We start from the raw sequence: 21,109 nt of genomic DNA, 5'->3' as shown, positions 1-21,109 counted from the left end.
ATAAGTTGCGAGAATGAATATGAGGAACAATTATTTTTGACGATGATAAAAAGAATACCCGTATTTCTACTTGAAGAAAGAAAATGGGACACGTCTTCTCAGAATCCGTGGCAGTAATACAATGATTTACTTTAGCGACGGTTGTTGTTTAAACCGACGCGAATAGCGACGGTGTCTTCCAAATCTTCGCCAATAGCAACCGTCGCCGATTTCCCTTATAGTTTTTTTTAAAAAAATACCTGCCCCACTTTCTTTTCCTTATTTTTTTTAAAAAAATAAAAAAATATGAATCCGGGACGGTTAGTCCCGGATTGTTATATTTTTACAAATCCTCCCAATTTGCTATATTTTTATATTTATTTTATTAATTTATAATATTTTTTTAAACAAACCAATCATGTTCCCCCACCAAATCTGATAAACGGCCCCCATTTAACGGTAACGAATCAACTGTTTAGTTTTATGGGGACTGTTAATTAACTAGTAACCAATCAATGCCTTTGATTTTTACATAAATAAAAAATTCAATCGAAGAACTCGACAACCTCGGATGAAATTAATTGCCAATTATAACAATTCAATTCTCCCCCTCTCGTTTTCTCTCAAAGTACAGAGGTACATTCGATCTCTGCAAACTACTTCGGGTTTTTTGATTTATTACCTTGTTTTTTTGGTCAGTAATAAATAGTGGAAGAGAGAAGAGAGGAAGAAGAAGGGTTGGCTTTGGTGATACTCGAAGAGGAGGAGGAGGTCATTGGACTGCTATCGGGAGCAGGAGAAGAAGGCGGTGAGGTGGTGCTGGGAATGGGTGGCCAAGGTGGAGACGGCGTCGTTGGGACCTCCGCCTCTGCGGGAAAGGTCTATTCTGATGATCATTTGTCCGTCGAAATTCCAGACACCGCCCACCAAATCAGCCATGGTTCTTTTTTATTCAATCCTTTTTTCTTCTTTTCCTTTTTTTTTAATAAACTTCACACTCCGATTCATTCATGGGCGTTCCATCAGCGAATTAAGTTATTGTGATCTGCATACGTGTTTTTTAATGGTGCCAAATCAACAAGCTTTCTACGGTGGCTGGTTAAGTATTAGAACCAGTATTTTAGGGGAAACGTTGATTGCGGAAAGGGTTTTCCTTCACTCAGTATATTTCGGATGCTTTCGGAAATAAAAAAGATTTAGTGACTTTCTGGGTTTGATTTGAGTTTGTTGGATATGTTTATTTGTGATTTTTACTTTGCATGTGTAAGCATCTATCTATTCTGAGGATGTTATGTTTTCCAACTTTTCAATCGGGAAAATTTGATCAGATTTGAGCTTTAATTTGTTTAGCCTTATGTTTAATATATCAAAAATTTCTACCTAATACTGGAAAATTGGTTGGTTTAAAATGTTGTATTCTACATCTTTTACCTGTCCCACTTATGATGTAGACTTTAAGGTGTATCTTAACAAAATTCATTCAAAATATATTAAAAAAATGCTGAAGTTCAGTTTACTTTTAATGGAACTGTTCATCCCTCAACATCAATGTGATGATTTACCTTTGAACTGAACTCATCTATTGATTTTTGTTGCTGATGGCTTGTAACGTCGTGATGTGTTTTATTTTACTCTACTGGCTTATTGTCCTTGTGATGTTATTGTAGATTCATGGTTTTAAGTGGGATTTGTTCTTGTTTGTAGATTCATGGTTTCAAGTGGGATTTGTTCTCACTACTGGAATCAACAGTGCCTATGTGCTGGGGTACTCTGGCACTGTCATGGTTCCGTTGGGTTGGATAGGAGGTGTGGTAGGACTTATCCTTGCAACAGCAATATCTTTGTATGCAAATGCTCTTGTTGCCAAGCTTCATGAGTTCGGAGGAAAGAGGCATATCAGATACAGAGACCTTGCAGGATTTATATACGGTAAGCACAAATAACACGTAACGATGATAAAAAGAAGTCGAATAATTTCTCCAGTTCCTTTTCTCACAGAGTAGAACATTCTAAGGTTTGTTTTTATAGGTAGAAAGGCATATTCTCTGACATGGGCGCTGCAGTATGTGAATCTCTTCATGATCAATGTTGGATTTATCATTTTAGCTGGTCAGGCTTTTAAGGTACGTTATTACTTTTGTTGTTTCAAAGTCCCATGTTTGAGTTTGGAGGATAGTCTTCTCAATTACTCCGTATCTGACTTTTATCTCTGCATTTATACTTGTGGCACTCTAACATCAAAATCTTGAAGTATGATACTTATCTATGCCATGAATTTTGAGATACTGGGATTTTCTTATAAAGATCTCGAGGCTTTAGTTTATTTTCTTTATTCTTATGGTTCACAGGCTTTTTATATTCTTTTTCACGGTGATCATTCCATGAAACTTCCATATGCCATTACCATAGCGGGGCTAGCATGTGCTCTGTTTGCCATGGCCATACCTCACTTGTCAGCACTGCGTGTATGGTTGGCGTTTTCAACGTTTTTTAGTCTGGTATACATCATCATAGGATTTGCGCTGGCACTTAAAGATGGTACACTATCCTGATTTTCTCGTTTACATTTCTTAAGCTAAGATGTACCAAATCCAGTTTCCCAGAGCAGAATTCATTTTAATTTTGTGATAAGGAAACCATTAATTTGCAATAGGCACTGAAGCTCCTCCCAGGGATTACAAAATTCCAGGATCAGTCGCAGACAAGATTTTTACAACCATTGGTGCTTCTGCAAATCTCGTTTTTGCCTTCAATACTGGAATGCTTCCTGAAATACAGGTAAAGAAAATTAATGAGGAACTTTCCGTATGAATAGAATGTATAATTAACAGTAGGATCTTCTAGGGGACTTCACATGTGACTTGCTGGTGTCTAAATTGCTCTCAGTCCGCCAAAAAATCTTTTTAGAGGTTATAGATTCGGTTTTCGATCAATTCTTATGTTTATTCATATTTTTGACAGGCAACAGTGAGAAAACCTGTTGTTGAGAACATGATGAAGGCTCTGTATTTTCAGTTCACACTTGGAGTTCTGCCAATGTATGCAGTGACTTTTATGGGATACTGGGCTTACGGTTCCAGCACATCAGCCTACTTGCTCAACAATGTTAATGGTCCAATTTGGATCAAGGCTTTTGCTAATATTTCAGCTTTCTTGCAGACAATCATTGCTTTACATGTATTCATCGTCATCCTTTTCTATTTTTATCTTGATCTACCCATTTTACATATCGTGAAAACATTTCAAGGTAAATTAAATCGAAACCCCCTGAAGTTTGAATTGCCTTTATAGAACCTTATATTTACACCTTTTCAATGCAGAAATATACCTCTTTCAAGTTTACGGTTTTGAGGCTTCATATCAAAGCATCCTTGAATTTCCTTTATATAACCTTACATTTACACCTTTCAATGCAAAACATACCTCTTTTAAGTCTCCCAGTACAATATAAGACCAAATCAAAAACTTTTATTGCAGTTTATCGCAATCTTTAATATTTATGTATATTGACTTCAGAATCACCATTTTTGGCTCTCAGATTTTTGCGAGCCCAATGTATGAATACTTGGACACAAAATATGGGATCAAAGGAAGCGCGCTTGCTTTACGCAACTTGTCTTTCAGGATCTTAGTCAGGGGCGGTTACCTAGGGATGACCTCCTTCGTTGCAGCCTTGCTACCATTCTTGGGCGATTTCATGAGTCTTACGGGAGCTATTAGCACATTCCCTCTCACGTTTATTCTTGCAAACCACATGTATCTTGTTGCCAAGAAGAATAAGCTTACATCCTTGCAGAAGAGTTGGCATTGGCTAAATGTCTTGTTTTTCGGATGTATGTCAGTTATAGCAGCAATTTCTGCGGCGAGGCTTATTGACGTGGATTCTAGTACTTACCATGTTTTTGCAGATTTATAATTCTTTTTTTCACTTGATTGAGTAGTTGTACCATTAAAAATACATTGTTTTTATTTCAAGCTTAGAATCTTGTTTTAAATTTTATGGTATTCCTACATAAGTCTACAACTATAGTTTTAAACGTCAACTTATCAAACCCATTAATTAAAATACACTTGGAAGCTCAACGCCAATGGAACATTAAATATCTTTAATTTATTTTTTTTTATCAGAGAAGTGAGTATTATAATTGGATATCCAACCCGACATATTATCATAAGCTTGGAACATTTATGTCATATGAAACTAGACTAGAAAAATTACTTCTTAATTATGAATTTGGGAACGGAGCTGATGGTTTGGTTGCAAGGCAAAACCATTGGACATAGTTATCGTGGAAACAAATGCTCTGTGGTCAATTTCATTTGCAATACTTCTCCATTCTTCCATCTCTTTGTGAAATATGCTTAGGCGCATGGCTCAAATTTGATTGTTTTCATTGCAACAAATCTTCCAATTATGTAGCATACCTGGTTTCGAAGTTGACGACACCCAAAATTAGGAAGTCTTGTCCTCTATTTCGAGTCCTCTATGAATTGTGGCTTGATTACTTTTTCTTTAAGAAAATATAACTGAAAGATCTTAACATAAGAGTTCACCCGACATTAATAAAATACGTCGGATTATAAATATTTCATGCTTTTAATTTTCTCCCATGATAATCTGTTACTATTTATTAAGTTTTTTTTTAATAAAGTCAAAAGTCTCAGTGTCATTATTTATTTTTATAATTAAATTAAATATATTAATAAAATATCAGATTTTCAAGACATATGTAACTAAATAGATAACATATAATTCTTAAGCTTGAAGTCCCAGATTCTATCCTACCTTTTCTCTTTTTCTGTATGATTTTCCATTTTCATTTTATATTTTCTCAAATTACAGCGTGCCTCCGTTTAAATATAAACTAAATTAGGATCGTACAAAGAATCGGCGACTTACTCCAGCGAAACCTTATGGTGCGCTCTGCATAATATGCTTCGAATGGTAAATGAGGGCAGATAGAACTGTGAAACGCAGCAACCTCGGGCGACGATCGACGTCTATTTTCCCCTGCCTCGACGGAATCCGGATTGCTAATTTTCTCGATCGAGATAAAAAGGTGCGATTTGCATTAAATTACATTACCATGTCTACCATATTAGAGAGGGTATGGGATAATTGGCAGCGAGTGATCCCCTAACCTGTCGGATTACGTTTTTTTTTTGTTTTCATGTTTCATCCGATGTTAAGAAATATCGGCGCTATTTTTTTTGTGTATTTTTGCAGAATTTCGATCACTTCTTTCTCTTGAATCGGATCTGAAACGGTGAAACCATGGCAAAAGTAGTAAGAGTTAGGGATAGGACGGAAGATTTCAAAGATGCCGTCCACCGAGCGGCGGTCAACTTTGGATATACGGAGGTTCCTTCTTTTCGTGTCCAATGTTTTTTCATTTTTCTGTATATTGTTTTTTTGGAAAAATCCTTCTCCCTTGGTCGACGATGATTTTAGTTCTAAATCTTAATTTGGCAGTCCAAAACCGCGGCAATGATGGCAACTTTTATAATGCGCAAAAATCCGGAGAGAGGGCCATTTACAAAAGCTGCAGTAACTACGGTATGCATTTAGTTTTGAAGACCATGTTTTATCTATGCATCGTTAACATATTTCTCTCGACTTATATGACTGACTGTTACTTGATGCTCGTTTGACCCTTTATCCTCTAGCTTGAAAGTATCAGAACTTTGGAGGAGTTCTTGATGAAGCATAAGAAGGATTATGTTGATCCACACCGTACCACAGAACAAGAGAGAGATAGCATTGAACACGAGGTGATACATTTCATGTTTTTGTTTTTGGTTTTTTTACTTTAAAGAATTTTGTAGACTCAAATCACCTTTTGATGTGAAAACATATTTTTAATGATTGTGGTTCATTTCCCATGACTTCAACTTCATCTTTAGAATTCCTTGCTAAATTTAGTCCTCAATGTTCAACTAACAGTCACCTCCCTTGAATCAAAACATGTGTATCTGTATAGCTCAATTGTCTAATATCATTTCATGTTGTTTCTCTTCTTTTTACAACTTTTCATGTTTTGTCTTGAGTATTGGTCTCTGGATTGCTTCCATTTGTGTATGCCACGTGCACTTTCACATAGAGAACTCGATTGTGCATTATTTCGTATTCTCCAATCTTCAGATGCATTATATGTACCATGCCTTTTCGCTTTTCTCCAAGCATCCATCAACTCATTCCGCAGCTCTTCGAACCAAAGATTAAAATTTTGGGTGGTTTTAACTTGTAATTGAGGATACATAGAAAGTTTTCCTGCATCAAAATGAGTGGAGATCAATAGCTTGTGATATATTTGTAACATGTATCAGTTTTTTAACTGATTACATAATGACATAGTTTGAGTTCTTGTGGTCTCCAGACTTTTTTATATTCTCTTTAACTAATGTGTGGTGCCAGGTGCTGTCTGATAGAATCTTTCTTGGTGGTATTGTTTGCCTGCACGTTTTTTACCGACTCTACATTTGCAGGTTACGATTTTCATTAAAACATGTAAAGAGAGAATAGATGTTCTCAAAAATAGCATAAACAAGGAGGAAGCAAATGCAAAGGGATGGCTTAGCATCAGAACTGATAATTCAAATACTGATACTATAGCACACAAACACGGAGCGGTACGAGTTTTTTCTTGAGTTTTTTTTACAACCCATGTAGTTTGATTCAAACCCAGGGTTCTAGTTTTGGGTAAACGAACACCCCAACATTGGTGTATTTGGTTGATCAGTTAGTTAGTTGAAATAAAAAAGCATGTTGATTCATTGCTATCTGGTTGCCTTTTTTTACCTTTCAGGATCTTTATTAATAATTGTACAGGAAACATATTTTTCTTTTTTTACGTTTTACCCAAGGAGTATCTGATCGCAGCCTTGAAGTATTTATCATATTGGCATTCCTAGGTTTCTTTCTAAACCTGGTATTCAGTTAGCTACTCTGGAATTTGATCATATGAAGTCAGATAGAATGCCATGGTGCATGGTGCTGTGGCACCTAATAGCTTTTCTTTCCCTTTTGGTTTCAATATTTTGAACAAAAAGTATCTGAATCTTAAAGTAAAACCCGACTACCCAAATGTTGATTCTAGGGTCTTTTATGTTGAATGCATAATGCATAATTTCTTTGCAGTTGCTCTATAATATACTTTTCGACATGTCAAGTACCCCATGTTTCCTCACGCAGGTGCTAATTTTAAGTGAAAAACTTCATTCAGTGACATCGCAGTTTGATAAGCTCCGAGCATTGCGCTTCCAAGAAGCTATCAACCGGGTGACACCTAGAAGAAAATCGAAGGTGGCTGTCCCAGCTGATGCTACTGAGAACTCTAATTTTGTAGAACCTAGAGATGGAAGTAATTTAGAAGCAAGACAGCCTGATGAATTTCAAACTGATCCAGTTAGGATGCATAAACAACTATTGGATGATGAGACACGCACCCTCCAGGTGATTGATTTTGTGTTTGACTAGTTAAACTTTCCTTGTGAAACGGCATGATAAAGTTTTATGATGATTCACTTTAAAGCTTCTTTCTGCATTCGTACCTGTTGCTGCAGGTAGAGTTGGCCAGCATGTTAGATGCTGTTCAAGTAACTGAGACAAAGATGGTGGAAATAAGTGCGCTGAACCATCTCATGTCCACTCATGTATTGCAACAGGCACAACAAATAGAGTATCTATACGAGCAGGTCAGTAAGTACAAGTTCATTTTCATCCTAAGAGAAACCATTTCCCTTCACACTGGATGTATCTAATATCTGACTCGTGCTACCGCAGTGTTTTCGATGATGATCAGTTTGATAGATGCGGTCGAAATTGATGCTTTGTTATTTCAAATTTTACAGGCAATTGAAGCAACAAAAAATGTTGAGCTTGGAAACAAAGAATTATCACAAGCCATTCAACGAAACAGCGGCAGCCGAACTTTTCTTCTGCTCTTTTTGTTCGTCCTTACCTTCTCAGTCCTGTTTCTTGATTGGTATAATTAAATGAAACATCGTTCTTATTGTCTCCTTTTCCGTAAATATTGATATGGTTAGTAATCAAATGGTGGTTTTCGATCCATCTGGCCATGTTTGGCAGTTCGTAATTTCTTAATAATTATTTAATGAACTATTGTAGAATCAGTCCGTATACACATAATTATTTTCTTTGATGATTTTTTTAGCAACTCTAAATTTTGGAAAGACTCTAAAGTAATATAAAAAATGCAATAATTTGTATATGATATTTTTGAAGTATAATATAATTAAAAAAATAGCTATTTTACTTATTGTTGGTCAAGATATATTAAGAGTACCTTAGAATGATACATTTAGTGATATACTAGAAAAGAAAACTGCTAAAAATGCTCATGTTTAATGTAAAACTAGAGTTGGCAAGTGACAAGAGTATTTACATCAAAATTTAATATAACATATATTTTTGTGCAAATTGTAATAGATTGGGATATATTTCCAGTCAGTTATTATTTTTTGACTTTTTTTTTAATTTTCTATTTTTATAAGCATAAATATATTAGGGAAGATATGATTTGAAAAGGAGTTGGATATCTATATTATCTATATTACTTTATTAAGTTTAAGATACTTAGAGTAATTAACTTTGGTGTCATGATCTATTTTAATAATTATATATATTAATAAAATGTTAAAACTTTATTGCAAGTTATATGTGGTGTGGTGAATAGAGTCATTGTTTCTTTGAGTTTAAGTTATATGTTCAATTTTTACTGAGGTCATATTTTTATTCTTTTATTTTTTAATTTATTTTTTAATTTATTTTTTAATTTATATATCAAAATTACAGTGTAGTTACTCATTATTTTTTATAATTATATTTTGATCTTTATTTAAATGTAAATTAAATAAATTATAAAAAATATTATCGATCACACAACGCGTACGACAGTATACTAATATTCTATGAATTGGCCTGACGGCCCAAAATATTTATTGGGCCAGATGACCAATGAAATTCTGTGAGCTTGCACCATTATTGAATCGGCGTCGTCCATAATCGTCCAACCAACCATAAGCATCAACATAGCTTTCCGCCCAAAAATTGAAACCAGATTCCCCCTAAAAGCCCTAGAATATAGAGAAGAACAAGAGAGCAGAGAATCGCCAGAAATGGACGTGATAAAATCTCAGCAAATTTCGTCGCGGCCGATTGAGAAGGTGGTGGTGCACCCACTGGTGCTGCTGAGCATCGTCGACCACTACAATCGCGTGGCACGTGATACCAGGAAGCGTGTCGTCGGAGTTCTTCTTGGTTCTTCCTTTAAGGGCACGGTCGATGTAACCAACAGCTACGCCGGTAGATGATTCAGATCTGGCCTTTTTTTTTTATTATAGACTGTTGATTTTTTATTTTTAAAATTTTTAGGCCTTGTTTTTATGTGTGATGATTTTTTTTGGAGCTTAAGTTTTGAGTTATGAAATGTCATTTGTTGGAAGAATTGTTTATTGAATTTTGTAGGGGTCGAATTGGGTGGATGATAATTGCAGCCACTGAGTATTGCTCCGGGTTTATGTTTTGGGCTGTGTTCATACTTTTTTGGGAAGATAATAGAATGATCGGATGAATCGCTGCAGTTAGCACTCTGAAGAGCATTGTTTTTATAGGATTGGCTTCCATAACATCATTTGGTAGTTAGTGGGGAAATAGAGAGTTCCTTAGTCTTCAAGGCCTGAAACTGGTATCAGGAACAATCATTGCAAGATTTTTTTACTTCTGTCTATGTATGCATTTGACCGACATTGGGCAATGTCAATTTCGTAATTTTGTCCAAATTTTAAGATTATTCAATTTCTTGCAGCAACGCTTGGGTTACTCACTAAATGTTAGTTCTCGAGTCTTCTTGTCTGCATATTTATTTTCTTCAGTCTCTCTCTCTCTAATCCAACTTTGCTAAATATATGTTAGTATACTTGAAGTAATTTTGCACAGTTGAGTTTTGAGAATGTATGGGCAAAATTTAAAACGTAATGAATGTTTGATTTGCTGGCATTTCCAAATTTTGTCAGTCCTAAATGATCTTCCAACTCTATTAGGGTATATTTTGTCCCGAGTTGCATATTGCCTTGCTTTCCTAATCAATTTCCATTTGGATGATATATGCAGTTCCCTTTGAAGAAGAAGATCGGGACCCGAGCATTTGGTTTCTTGATCATAACTACCATGAATCAATGTTTTCCATGTTCAGAAGAATTAATGGTTTGTGATATGCCATCATCCCAAATTCTTATTAGCTATTTTGTCAGTCCTAATTTTAATTTGATAATTTTAAAAACGTATCAGCAAAGGAGCATGTGGTTGGCTGGTATAGCACTGGTCCCAAGCTCAGGGAGAATGACTTATCTATTCATGGGCTATTTAATGAGTAAGATTTCTGGCTTTTGGAGGAACATAGGTTTTTTCTTTCTTTAATTAGTAAGTGTTTGATGAACAAATCTTTATTTTTGCCAATTTCCTGATGTTTCCATGTATGAAACAAAAAGAGACATGGAGTTTAAACAATTTCCATGGGGGCATACTGTAGTAGAAGCTTTGTCTGTCTAAAATTGTTCTAAAGCTTGTTTTAGATTACATTAGAGTGCCATCCAGAATGTGATATGAAAACATGGCCTATACCTTGCTTTGTCCATCAGTGCTCAGATGGAAACTACTTGATCTGACCTAGAGGCTAGAGAATACCTATGTTCAAAACTCAAGCATCGGTAGTTTTGCATTTAATTTTTCGCTCTTGTCAAATATTCTCATCATTTCTTTGGTACTCGGTGTATTATGCATCATTCGTTAAATTGTATTCTGTGGTCATGCCCGAAATTAGTGTTAACTGTATTGTTTCTTAAGAGGTTTTGGGTGATTGCGATACAAATTTTAAGTTTAATAAGGACTTAGTGGAAGAAACTTTGTATAATTCATGTAAAGCTGACGTGACATCTCTGAAATACACTTGTGCTTGGATACACTACAGAAAATGCATTATGATTTTTCTGAAGCATCATCAATTACAGCAGTTGCTTTCTCCCAAAATATTGTAATCTTGCCAAGGATGTTTTCTGATTGTTTGCTAATGTGATTAACCTCAACATATTGTTATTCATGTTTTGGAGCTAACAGTCCTATATAAGAAATAAATTACTCTGGGTGACTCTGGAATTTCCGTTGTGTTTCTGATTGTTGTCACGACTTACTTGTTGCAATGTGTCTTGATAACAATATACTCCCAACTTTCCTCGCTTGTTTTCACTTTTTCTACCACCCGTTCACGGTTCAACTATGGTCCGATCTTGGTTTATGGTAGCCATATGATTACATTTTGAACAGTAACTAACTTAAACTTTATGCATGTGCATCATCTTTCTCTTACTTGTCAAAATCACTGGTTTTCTTTTACCACACCTGTGTTTCTCAATGCTCCTTTTTTTTTATGAGTCACTGTATATCATGGTATTTTCTTTTATAATGCAATGATTACCATCTATATTTGATAATATTCGAAATTTCTTCTTGCTGCACAGCTACGTGCCAACTCCTGTGTTAGTCATTATCGATGTCCAGCCGAAAGAGCTTGGGATACCCACTAAAGCCTATTATGCGGTTGAGGAGGTTAAAGATGTATGTTGAAGTCTGACATGTTTGTATCCATTTCCACTTTCCGAAGGGAGCAACAATATTGGGGAGATAACAGTTTTCTTAATATTTTTATTATTCGTGACATGCAGAACGCGACACAAAAAAGCCAGAAGGTGTTTGTGCATGTTCCTTCGGAAATTGCCGCTCATGAAGTCGAAGAAATTGGTATGATTTTATCATGAAAGTTATTAATTTAATTTAAGTTATTTCTTTTGTTCTTTTTTTTTCTACACTTAACAACGGGCTTGATGTCTTTGGCATTTTTCCCCCAAGGCTTTGAACCAACTAGATTTAGGTTTTTTCTTCATGTAAACTGGTTTCTAATCCCACTCATCCTGCTTATGATAGGCGTTGAGCATTTGTTAAGGGATGTGAAGGACACAACTATCAGCACCCTTGCTACAGAGGTTGTGTTAGCACGCTTCCCTCATTTAGTGTACATAATTTTTTTAAAGAAAAAATGGATTCTATTAAAACCTTAATCCTTTTTATTTACTGATGAAAATGTTGATTGATGACATTCTGCCGAATAACTGAAGGAAATAAGAGTCTTATAAATCATTGTCTTGTGCAGGTCACTGGAAAACTTTATGCTTTGAAGGGTTTGGATGCACGATTAAAAGAGATCCGGGACTATCTGGACCTTGTCATTGAAGGGAAACTCCCATTAAATCACGAAATTCTTTACCATCTCCAGGTATCACTTTTTATTTTGTCATTACTGTTATTCACTGAGTGATTTCCTTTTGGTGTTATTGTTGATGAATGTTTAGTTTTTTATGGTCTCTGTTTATTTATTCTTGTTACCTTATTCCATAATACTTGAATAAGTGGTGTGTTTGTGTCATTTGGTCCGCCATCCGCAATATAATTTTCAAGTTGTCTGACTCAGAGAATGTTGTGTCTCACTTCTCTTCCAAGTAGAAATGATTTTGCATCACATTTTGATATGCTAATAAACTTCTGCAGGATGTGTTCAACCTACTTCCTAATCTAAACGTGTCCGAATTAATTAAAGCTTTTGCAGGTAAGACAGTTGGACTTTGTGTTTTTTATTTCGTTCAACAAGTAATTAATTGAGATTTTCTTTAGTGAAATAATTGATATGCTTCTTCTCTACAGTGAAAACAAATGATATGATGTTGGTCATATATCTTTCATCCCTCATCAGAAGTGTGATTGCTCTTCATAATTTGATCAACAATAAGGTGAGAGGTTCTGCTTTATTGTTTATTTCCTTTTTGTAAGAACATAAACTTTTAAGATCCATTAAACTAACTACATTGATACTAGCATTGGGGGTGTTCTTCCACAGACTCATAGTCTGGGCTTCTAATTAGGTACTGGCTGCATGAAGCCTCAGACAGATTTGAATTTTGTGGTTGTGGCTTTTGCATTGTTTAGACAGTTATTTGATTAATTGATCGAACGAGAAATACGACTACAGCCATATGGAACCGAGGAATTATACAAAACTGCAAGTTATATGCAAAATTAAATTAAAATTAAGTAATGACAAATATTCTGATCTTCGTAGGTCTCTGTTAGGAGAATAGCTTAAAAAACAGGTTGATGATGTTACCACTGAAGAAAATTGTACGACAAACTGAACTCAAATAGAGAAGGAAATAAATCCCTTGAGCATTAATGTTATTGAACATTAAAGAAATACTGATCTATGTAGAAAGCTTCTTAGACGGTCATAATGGCCTCATGGAAGAACCTTATAAAGAGAATGATTTCTCACTTGCCCCCTAACTTCAAGCTAGAACACTTCTAAATCAACTCAAAAACAGTATGCTCAATGCTCTCACTTACAAAATTCTCCCTATTTACACTTTTTGACCCCACCCGTCTCTCACTAAATTCATGCGTTAGCGCCCCCCCCCCCCCCCCCCCCCCACACACACACACACACACACACACACGCTTTCTTGTATTCTGAGTCTTTGACTATGGATTGGCATAAATAACTTGGTTCAATTTGCACCTCATTTTTCCGGCTCTGAATTTCCCTATCGCTCTTGCTTAACCATCCAACACTGATTCTTCTAACTTGTGATAGATTAGTTTTTGTGATTATGTCGCAAGCAAAATTTTCAACCATACAGCAAGTAAGTGCACTTTTGTAAGCTGCTGTTGAACATAGGCAACAAAGAAGCTTGTCATACCTGGTTAATCCGTTCTATCGGGACCTGGTATTGTGTGTTGTGGTTGTAATATTGATCTTCTTTCGGGACTTAAAACTACAAATATTTGACCAAATTATTACCTATCAAGAGTGCTGAATGCTATTTGTATAGAACTTGTGAGCTTGACAATTTGAAGAACTGATTGCAGATGCTTAACAAAGAACACGAAAAGGCGGAAGATTCAAAGCCAGTCGCTGTTCCTGCTGCTGCAGGTAGCTGAGTATCAAATTCCTGTGCAAGATTTCGCTTGTGTGATTACAATCTTGCAGCAAATGCGAGTTCCAGGATTCAAATTTACATTTCAGCAACGCTATGACAAAATATGGTCACGGGTGGTTTCACCCAAGTCTTCATTTTTCTTGATTCTGGCCTTGATAATATGCATGGACTTTATATATCTTGAGGTCATGGGATTTGGAACTTGTATTCATATATGACTCAACTTTGTACCTGAGTATACAGTAGCTTTCTGATTTAGATGCTACACTTGCTTCAGGAAATGGTGTCCGATAAACTTTACTGATGGGATATTGCTGATTCAGTTTAATTTATGTTTCTCTCTTTAGATTTTCTTCGTTTTCTTTGCTCGTTTTTCTCAAGTTCTTTTTTTTTAGGGGCCCGGATTGGTTTCGGATTTGAACATCTCTATCGCATTCATGAATCAAACTTTTAATTTACTTGTGTAGATTGCGGCTAGAAGGTGAGCATGATAATCCGGTCGTGCAATTCTATAGCATGTTTATATGGAAAAGTGAAAACTGAATTTTCACTTATAGTGGGTTAAAAATAATGATGTGTAAATGTAATGTGGGTTTTATTTGGGCAATGGGAATTATCAATTTATTTTTGTTTTTTCAACCATCGGAATTATCATTTTAATTTCGCTTACTCTGTTATTTTGTCGATATTACAAATATTAATTGTTCTAAATGACCATGGCAGGGATATATTTTTATTTAATTTTTTTTATAACAATTATAAATTATTTAACTTTAAAGTTCATTTTACCTATGCTCATAGTTACCAAACCTCTCACATTATAAATAAGCTCATATAATAAAAATTAATACTATTTAAAATATATCGATCAATCGATTTTTAATATTTAAAAACTGAAACTGAACCATTTTTTCTTAAAATTCAAACCGAATACTCGAATCAACCGAGCCAACTTTCTGAATTAATTCTGTTGGCTCTGTTAATTTGGTTCAACCCATTTTTCAATAACATATCGATACTCACGGGAAATTTAGGGTCCGATTTCAGCGAGCATCACTAGTACAGACACAGGGTTTTGAAATTGTTCTGAGCCTGAAATCACAAAGAAGACCGTTAGAAGGGGGCCAGTAGGGTGTCCTGGTGTAGCCCCTCCGACGCTCAAGTCAGTGATTAAGGATATATGGGGGGAGTAGCTAAGGGTGGTGCTGAAAACAATATATTGAATTCTCAACTGAACGCTCAAACCTGGTATTTATAGGAGAATACATGGGCACTTGATGGGCCTGTCTTTCATTTGGGCTGGGATGGGCCAAGGGTAGGGGGTCATCCATGAGATATCACATATGTTATTAAAATTATTTTACTACAAAATAAATAATCTGTGTATTCGAGTTACCGTTTTTGTAGAAAATTCAAAATAGCTCCCGGATCTATAATTTCAAAAATTATTTTAATTAAGATAATAATTTATATGGATAAATTTGTTTAAGAAAATCATTGTTTTCCCATTTTCCAATTATTAATTAATTAACAACAACGATTATTATTTTTTAAATAAAACAAAAGAGTCATACATTAGTGATTAAAAAAAACATTATATTAAACTAAAACTCCTCTAATCTTGTTATATTTCATATAAAAATTCATTAGATAGAAATATAAAATTATGTTTTAGATAAAAATTTAATAAATAAATAGTAATAATATATAAACAGTGGCAGGGAATAAAAGTGGGTAACCTTCGAGATCCACTGCAACTTTTGTCGTTTAGCCCTCACTCTCAGTGTCACACACAGTAGCCTGAATTCCCATTCCATTGCCGTCCGATTAAGCATCTCCGACCTCTTCGCCGCCCATCCATCTCCATGGTAGTTGTGGAAACCATTGGATTTGTGGAGAATGGAAGAGAATAAATTGATCAAGGCAAGCAGCACCAGTGGTAGCAGTACTGAGGAGCATGACACCGTATGGGAGTGCGCGATCCCGTACGTGCAGGACACACGTGACCGCAACGCGCTGTCACTCGTCTGCAAGCGCTGGTACGAGATTGACGCCATCACGCGCAAGCACGTGAAAATCGCGCTCTGTTACACCACCACGCCGCAGCGGCTGTCGCGGCGGTTCCCCCACCTCGAGTCGCTTAAGCTAAAGGGAAAGCCACGCGTGGCCAAGTTTAATTTGATTACGGAAGATTGGGGTGGCTATGTCACCTCGTGGGCGGAGGAAATCGTGAGGTCTCTTGGGAGAATGAAAGCGCTGCATTTCAGGAGGATGATTGTGAACGATTCGGATCTCGAGCTGCTTGCCACTTCTGCGACGGGGAAGGTTCTGGAAGTCTTGAAATTGGATAACTGTTGTGGATTTTCCACCGATGGGCTTCGGATTGTGGGACGATTTTGCAGGTACTGAAATGCAATCCATCTTTAACTGTTTGTGAGTTTAATTTAGTTCATAAATTTATTGCTCTGTATTAGGTCTTGTGCAACTGTTTTGGAAATTTGCAATTCTTTGATAAGCGCACAGAATGAAATGGATGCTATTTGTATTTAAGAATAATTACTTGGAAGATTTGAAAATTTCATAGGCATGTTTTGTATGAGTTTTTCTGCATTATGTTGGTGTCGGTTGAATTTTGGATGGTTTTGTACAATTTGGATTATGTATTGACCAGTATTGACCGATCAAAACATAAATAACGCTCAGCATGTCTGACAGTGAAATTTGTATCAACTGTGCCTATGAATTTTTTTTTTTTTTTGTCACCACGGTCTTTATTTTGGCTGAATTGTGTACTGTTGGTTAACAAGGAATGTAAATGAGAGAACACTGTCGAGCATTTTAAGGTTGGATTTTGGCTTCTGGATTTTGAAGGGCACTTGTTTCATTTAAGTTAGAACTTGTCAAGAGTTTTTCCGCATATGAACCCTTTTGTTTTCAGATTTTTTATATGATTTTTGTTACACGTTGGATTGGCACGCTGCACTGCACTTTCATGTGAAGTTTCTTCATGAGTTGCTACTGAATATGAATGACGAATCAATAATTTTATTCAACTCTGGAAAGGGATGCCGCGTCGATATGGTACATTTCCATCTTTTCACTTAAAAATCATCCCCTTCCCTTGCTCGGTCATATTGGTTCTCCTCCTTTCTTACATGGAATTCTCATCCTTTCTTTTATCTTTTTGAAACTGCAACTTAGGATGCAAGAAGTCTCTCTGTTTTCAAATTTAGTAATCTTTAATCCTTTTCAGGAATTTGAAAACTTTTGTTGTGGAAGACAGCTCGATGAGTGAGAATGATGGGGAATGGCTGCATGAGCTTGCTATGAACAACACAGTTCTTGAGAATTTGAATTTTTACATGGCTGATCTCCTAAACATAAGGACCAGAGACCTTGAACTGATAGCGAAAAATTGCAAATCTTTGTCCTCAATGAAAATTTGTGAATGCGATCTTTTGGAGCTCATTGGCTTTTTCCGAGCTGCTACTTCTCTGGAAGAGTTTGCTGGGGGCTCTTTTAGTAAGCCTCCTCAACAGTTTGATGGAGGCCTTAACGAGCAATTTGAAATATATGCTGCTGTTGCATTCCCACCAAATCTGTGCCACCTTGGTCTTGCTTACTTGGGTAATAAAGAAATGCCCATCATCTATCCTGTTGCTTCTAGATTGAAAAAATTGGATCTTTTGTACGCACTGCTCGACACTGAAGGTCATTGTATCTTACTGCAAAGATGTCCAAACTTGGAATTTCTTGAGGTAAAATTTCAAAATCATTGTTCAACCCTTTAAGCACAAGCATGCATGTTCCATTGTGACTGGCACCTACTTGCATTTGGTATTTTTTATCCATAATGAGTGTTTTTCTTTGGAAGCAACTCATGACATGTGGCATTTTTTTGGTTAATTGGAATATGAAGACAATGGTTTCGTTAAATCAACTGGTACCTTCTTTTCCAATTTCCTGATAATATTCACAATGGAATATGCATACCTGATGAAATATGAATGACTAATGAATCCCCGTGATGTTAGGATGGCACGTCATGAGTCACATTATTTGTGAAGCTTGTTTAAAAATACTCCAAACATGACTAGTTATTGTGAAGAGAAGGCTACAAATTATCCAGTCTTAGATTCATAATTAAAGCAAGGATCAAGAAACTGTGCTTAATTTTCTCTTTTTCACGGGATTCCCCTTTTACTAAATTTTAATGAGTGAACAATATTATAAGACTTTTACATATCTTTGTCATTGTACAATTTTATTATTCTCAATAAATAATATATTCAGTAAATTTGCATTATAGAGTTCTGTATTTTGTTATCAATCTCATTACAACAGACTAGAAACGTGCTTGGAGATAGAGGATTGGAAATTCTCTCCAATTTTTGTAAAAGATTGAAAAAACTTAGAATAGAGCAGGGAGCCGATGAACACGATATGGAAGATGTTGAAGGCATGGTCACGCAGAGAGGATTGATTGCTCTAGCCCGAGGATGCCTTGAGCTAGAGTATTTAGCCGTTTGTGTGTCTGATATTACAAATTCAGCTCTCGAAAATCTGTGTGACTTTCGACTAGTCTTACTTGATGGAGAGGAAGTTATTACCGATTTGCCTCTGGACAGTGGAGTTCGATCTCTACTTATGGGTTGCCATAAACTTAGGAGATTTGCTCTATATCTCCGGCCCGGAGGATTAACTGATGTAGGCCTGGGTTACATAGGACAGTACAGCCCAAATGTTCGATGGATGCTTCTTGGCTATGTTGGGGAGTCGGATGACGGTCTTTTGAATTTCTCCAATGGGTGTCCTAGCCTTCAAAAGTTGGAAATGAGGGGCTGTTGTTTCAGCGAACAAGCGCTGGCTTTGACTGCCCTGCGATTGCATTCTCTGAGGTACTTATGGGTCCAAGGTTTTCGGACATCTGAGCATGGTCGAGATTTATTAAAAATGGTTAGGCCGTATTGGAATATCGAGTTGATACCTGCAAAATATGATTGCATTCAGCTTCGGGATGGGGAACAGGTACTCGTGGAGCATCCTGCTCATATCCTGGCTTACTATTCTCTTGCTGGGCAAAGAACAGATTTTCCAGATTCCGTCGTGCCTTTGGGCCCGAATGCTATTTAGTGCCTCATGCCTTCGATAGATTTGTATATATCGATTCTTCCTTGTTTACATAATAGCGCCTCCTCTTGTCTTCTGGTTTACTTTTGAAAGCCCACTTTCTTGCGCTCTCTTAGAAGACTACTCTCTTTTTTATCTTTTTAATTTTGTTGGGATCCTAAAATACCGAAAAACACACGAGCATATTTTGTTTTTATTTCCCAAAAACAGAGGTGTCGAAGTGGATTAGATCCCGTTCGTTGAATTGGGTTGACAATTTCTCGATCCACCGAAATGGTAGAACGTGCCCTCTTAATCGAAAGTTGTGACAGATTGCAGGCAGACTTGTCCCAACCCATCAAATAATACACATTACCCGTTTTGACACCTCTCACTAGAAACAGTAACATTACTCCCAGTCTATCAGCTCATTTTCATTTTAAGTTTTAAAAAATCTGTTTTCACATTTTTCAAAGCAATTTTACATGATTTGACTGCTATGACAATTTTGATTTTTCTCATGCCAAGTTGGCACACAACTTAATAATAATGGTAACAAATCCTTCGTTCTGAAGATATAATAATAATAATAACATACCTGAGAACCATTCGAGAAGGAGGAGAATGTTTAATTTTTAATTCGGTATGCGTTTCCAGCCAAATCCCCTCCTCTATTTTATATATAATAGCGATTTTATTACTCATCAATAAATATTTGGTACATTTTGTAATAATTACTAAACATACGACTTCTTCGATAGTTAAAAAATGGGGAAAAAATTAATATTCACACCAGTACAAATAAAAACATCGTGCTTAGAATTTAATAATCAATCAATTTTTTAGTTAATTCATTTTCGTTGCTAATTAATCAAGTTATCATGATAAGTTATTTTGTTAAAAATTCTAAAAAGAAAGATTTTATCCAATTCTTTCATTGCGGCAGCAACAATAGCATGACAATATTCCTACTTTACTTTTTATTTCTGGATATTTTTTTTTTTTTTTTGAAAAACATACCAATAATATGGATAGAATCATAAAATTATTTCATTATCCTTTGAATAGCTTTGGATATTATTTGTGGAGATGAAATTGAATATCTAAATAAAAACAGGGACCAATTAGAAGCTGCATAAAAATTCGAAGGACGACGTTGAAATTTTACCCGGAGATAATTGTGGAATCCACGACCCACCATTTTCAACCATTTTCTTTTACATGTATCATTGCTGCTCAAAACTGACGTTGTACAGGACTCCTGATCAAGTTTCATCTTCATAGGTACATTTCGTGTTTGACCAAAACAGATGGATGGTTGTTTTCAAGATTCTTGGCAAATGACGTTAAAAGATATCTCATATCGATTGGATAAAGCTTTTGGGAGCTGCGTGTATTTGGATAATCTTCCTTCTTGAGCTGTTTTTTTACGTTGAGATAATCAAAATCTTAATTTAACATAGTTGGAGGATGCTCTCTATCTCCATCAAACTATGCGGCACTGGATGGAAATTTATGCTGGAAACCTCATTTTTCTCAGCTTTTCAAAGAAAAAGGAATCTACAACCATTTGATCGGAGTCTGCATCAATATAATTAAACGCCCCACAACCGTTGCTCCCGGTTCTTGAACTCGTTCTTGCTACAATACTCTTTTATTTACTTGAGCTTGTTCGGTGTGTTTTTCGTTTGTAAAACGAGAGGCAATCTGTTTGTTCGATTTCAATTTTTGGGAAAATGTCTTCCAGATATCATTTTTATATCCTTCTTACAATTTCGTATTACATGGCAATTCAGAAAAGCTTTCGAGTCATTTTTTTTTTTTGAAAGGATTTATCCATTTTAAAACCTACAATTTTTTAAATATATATATTTTTTATACAAAAAACAACGGCTTTCCGCAACTGCAACCATTTGGGTGGGGATGCTTTGTTCCTCCCGCCAATTTGCACCTCTTCGTC

The 21,109-nt window shown here is 35.8% G+C and overlaps 4 protein-coding genes across 7 annotated transcripts; all 4 read left to right on the top strand.

Moving 5' to 3' along the window:
- Window positions 1-524: 524 nt before the first annotated feature.
- On the top strand, window positions 525-3,979 carry LOC142533737 (proline transporter 1-like). Of its 3 annotated transcripts, none has more exons than XM_075640611.1 (8): window positions 525-607; window positions 679-919; window positions 1,684-1,908; window positions 2,008-2,102; window positions 2,328-2,517; window positions 2,633-2,757; window positions 2,941-3,156; window positions 3,518-3,979. In XM_075640611.1, the coding sequence occupies exons 2-8, from the start codon at window positions 805-807 to the stop codon at window positions 3,893-3,895; spliced, it is 1,344 nt and encodes a 447-aa protein (XP_075496726.1). In that variant the 5' UTR covers window positions 525-607; window positions 679-804; the 3' UTR covers window positions 3,896-3,979. The 3 variants fall into 3 exon arrangements, with proteins under 3 accessions (XP_075496726.1, XP_075496725.1, XP_075496727.1); XM_075640612.1 differs by having other exon boundaries at window positions 598-615; XM_075640610.1 differs by having other exon boundaries at window positions 535-919.
- A 789-nt stretch (window positions 3,980-4,768) lies between these two features.
- LOC142533707 (syntaxin-81) lies at window positions 4,769-8,048 on the top strand. Its single transcript, XM_075640567.1, has 8 exons — window positions 4,769-5,039; window positions 5,207-5,341; window positions 5,453-5,536; window positions 5,647-5,751; window positions 6,466-6,609; window positions 7,172-7,432; window positions 7,543-7,674; window positions 7,831-8,048. Exons 2-8 carry the CDS (start codon window positions 5,255-5,257, stop codon window positions 7,972-7,974), a joined length of 957 nt encoding a protein of 318 aa, XP_075496682.1. The 5' UTR covers window positions 4,769-5,039; window positions 5,207-5,254; the 3' UTR covers window positions 7,975-8,048.
- A 940-nt stretch (window positions 8,049-8,988) lies between these two features.
- LOC142532688 (26S proteasome non-ATPase regulatory subunit 7 homolog A) lies at window positions 8,989-14,386 on the top strand. Its single transcript, XM_075639053.1, has 10 exons — window positions 8,989-9,304; window positions 10,112-10,204; window positions 10,289-10,370; window positions 11,515-11,611; window positions 11,719-11,794; window positions 11,978-12,036; window positions 12,204-12,326; window positions 12,599-12,656; window positions 12,752-12,837; window positions 13,970-14,386. The coding sequence occupies exons 1-10, from the start codon at window positions 9,118-9,120 to the stop codon at window positions 14,039-14,041; spliced, it is 933 nt and encodes a 310-aa protein (XP_075495168.1). The 5' UTR covers window positions 8,989-9,117; the 3' UTR covers window positions 14,042-14,386.
- Window positions 14,387-15,771: 1,385 nt separating this feature from the next.
- On the top strand, window positions 15,772-19,281 carry LOC142532687 (coronatine-insensitive protein 1-like). Of its 2 annotated transcripts, XM_075639052.1 has the most exons (4): window positions 15,772-16,442; window positions 17,294-17,798; window positions 18,385-18,938; window positions 19,051-19,281. In XM_075639052.1, the coding sequence occupies exons 1-4, from the start codon at window positions 15,940-15,942 to the stop codon at window positions 19,190-19,192; spliced, it is 1,704 nt and encodes a 567-aa protein (XP_075495167.1). In that variant the 5' UTR covers window positions 15,772-15,939; the 3' UTR covers window positions 19,193-19,281. The 2 variants fall into 2 exon arrangements, with proteins under 2 accessions (XP_075495167.1, XP_075495166.1); XM_075639051.1 differs by having other exon boundaries at window positions 18,385-19,281.
- Window positions 19,282-21,109: the final 1,828 nt, after the last annotated feature.

Source organism: Primulina tabacum, chromosome 18 (assembly GCF_025594145.1).
Source record: "Primulina tabacum isolate GXHZ01 chromosome 18, ASM2559414v2, whole genome shotgun sequence".
Taxonomy (NCBI): domain Eukaryota; kingdom Viridiplantae; phylum Streptophyta; class Magnoliopsida; order Lamiales; family Gesneriaceae; genus Primulina; species Primulina tabacum.
The sequence above is the reverse complement of the archived record's forward strand: the minus strand, read 5'-3'. Positions and strand labels throughout refer to the sequence as shown.

What these genes read in the sequence shown, in the direction of transcription:
- LOC142532687 (XM_075639051.1), top strand. Translation starts at nt 15,940, where the DNA reads ATGGAAGAGAATAAATTGATCAAGGCAAGCAGCACCAGTGGTAGCAGT. An exon ending in ATTGTGGGACGATTTTGCAG is followed by an intron (nt 16,443 to 17,293) that starts GTACTGAAATGC and finishes AATCCTTTTCAG; the next exon opens with GAATTTGAAAACTTTTGTTG. An exon ending in CAAACTTGGAATTTCTTGAG is followed by an intron (nt 17,799 to 18,384) that starts GTAAAATTTCAA and finishes TCATTACAACAG; the next exon opens with ACTAGAAACGTGCTTGGAGA.
- LOC142533707 (XM_075640567.1), top strand. Translation starts at nt 5,255, where the DNA reads ATGGCAAAAGTAGTAAGAGTTAGGGATAGGACGGAAGATTTCAAAGAT. An exon ending in ATGAGACACGCACCCTCCAG is followed by an intron (nt 7,433 to 7,542) that starts GTGATTGATTTT and finishes CTGTTGCTGCAG; the next exon opens with GTAGAGTTGGCCAGCATGTT. An exon ending in TAGAGTATCTATACGAGCAG is followed by an intron (nt 7,675 to 7,830) that starts GTCAGTAAGTAC and finishes CAAATTTTACAG; the next exon opens with GCAATTGAAGCAACAAAAAA.
- LOC142533737 (XM_075640611.1), top strand. Translation starts at nt 805, where the DNA reads ATGGGTGGCCAAGGTGGAGACGGCGTCGTTGGGACCTCCGCCTCTGCG. An exon ending in CCTTGCAGGATTTATATACG is followed by an intron (nt 1,909 to 2,007) that starts GTAAGCACAAAT and finishes TTGTTTTTATAG; the next exon opens with GTAGAAAGGCATATTCTCTG. An exon ending in AGACAATCATTGCTTTACAT is followed by an intron (nt 3,157 to 3,517) that starts GTATTCATCGTC and finishes TTTGGCTCTCAG; the next exon opens with ATTTTTGCGAGCCCAATGTA.
- LOC142532688 (XM_075639053.1), top strand. Translation starts at nt 9,118, where the DNA reads ATGGACGTGATAAAATCTCAGCAAATTTCGTCGCGGCCGATTGAGAAG. An exon ending in TGTAACCAACAGCTACGCCG is followed by an intron (nt 9,305 to 10,111) that starts GTAGATGATTCA and finishes TGATATATGCAG; the next exon opens with TTCCCTTTGAAGAAGAAGAT. An exon ending in ATTCATGGGCTATTTAATGA is followed by an intron (nt 10,371 to 11,514) that starts GTAAGATTTCTG and finishes CTTGCTGCACAG; the next exon opens with CTACGTGCCAACTCCTGTGT.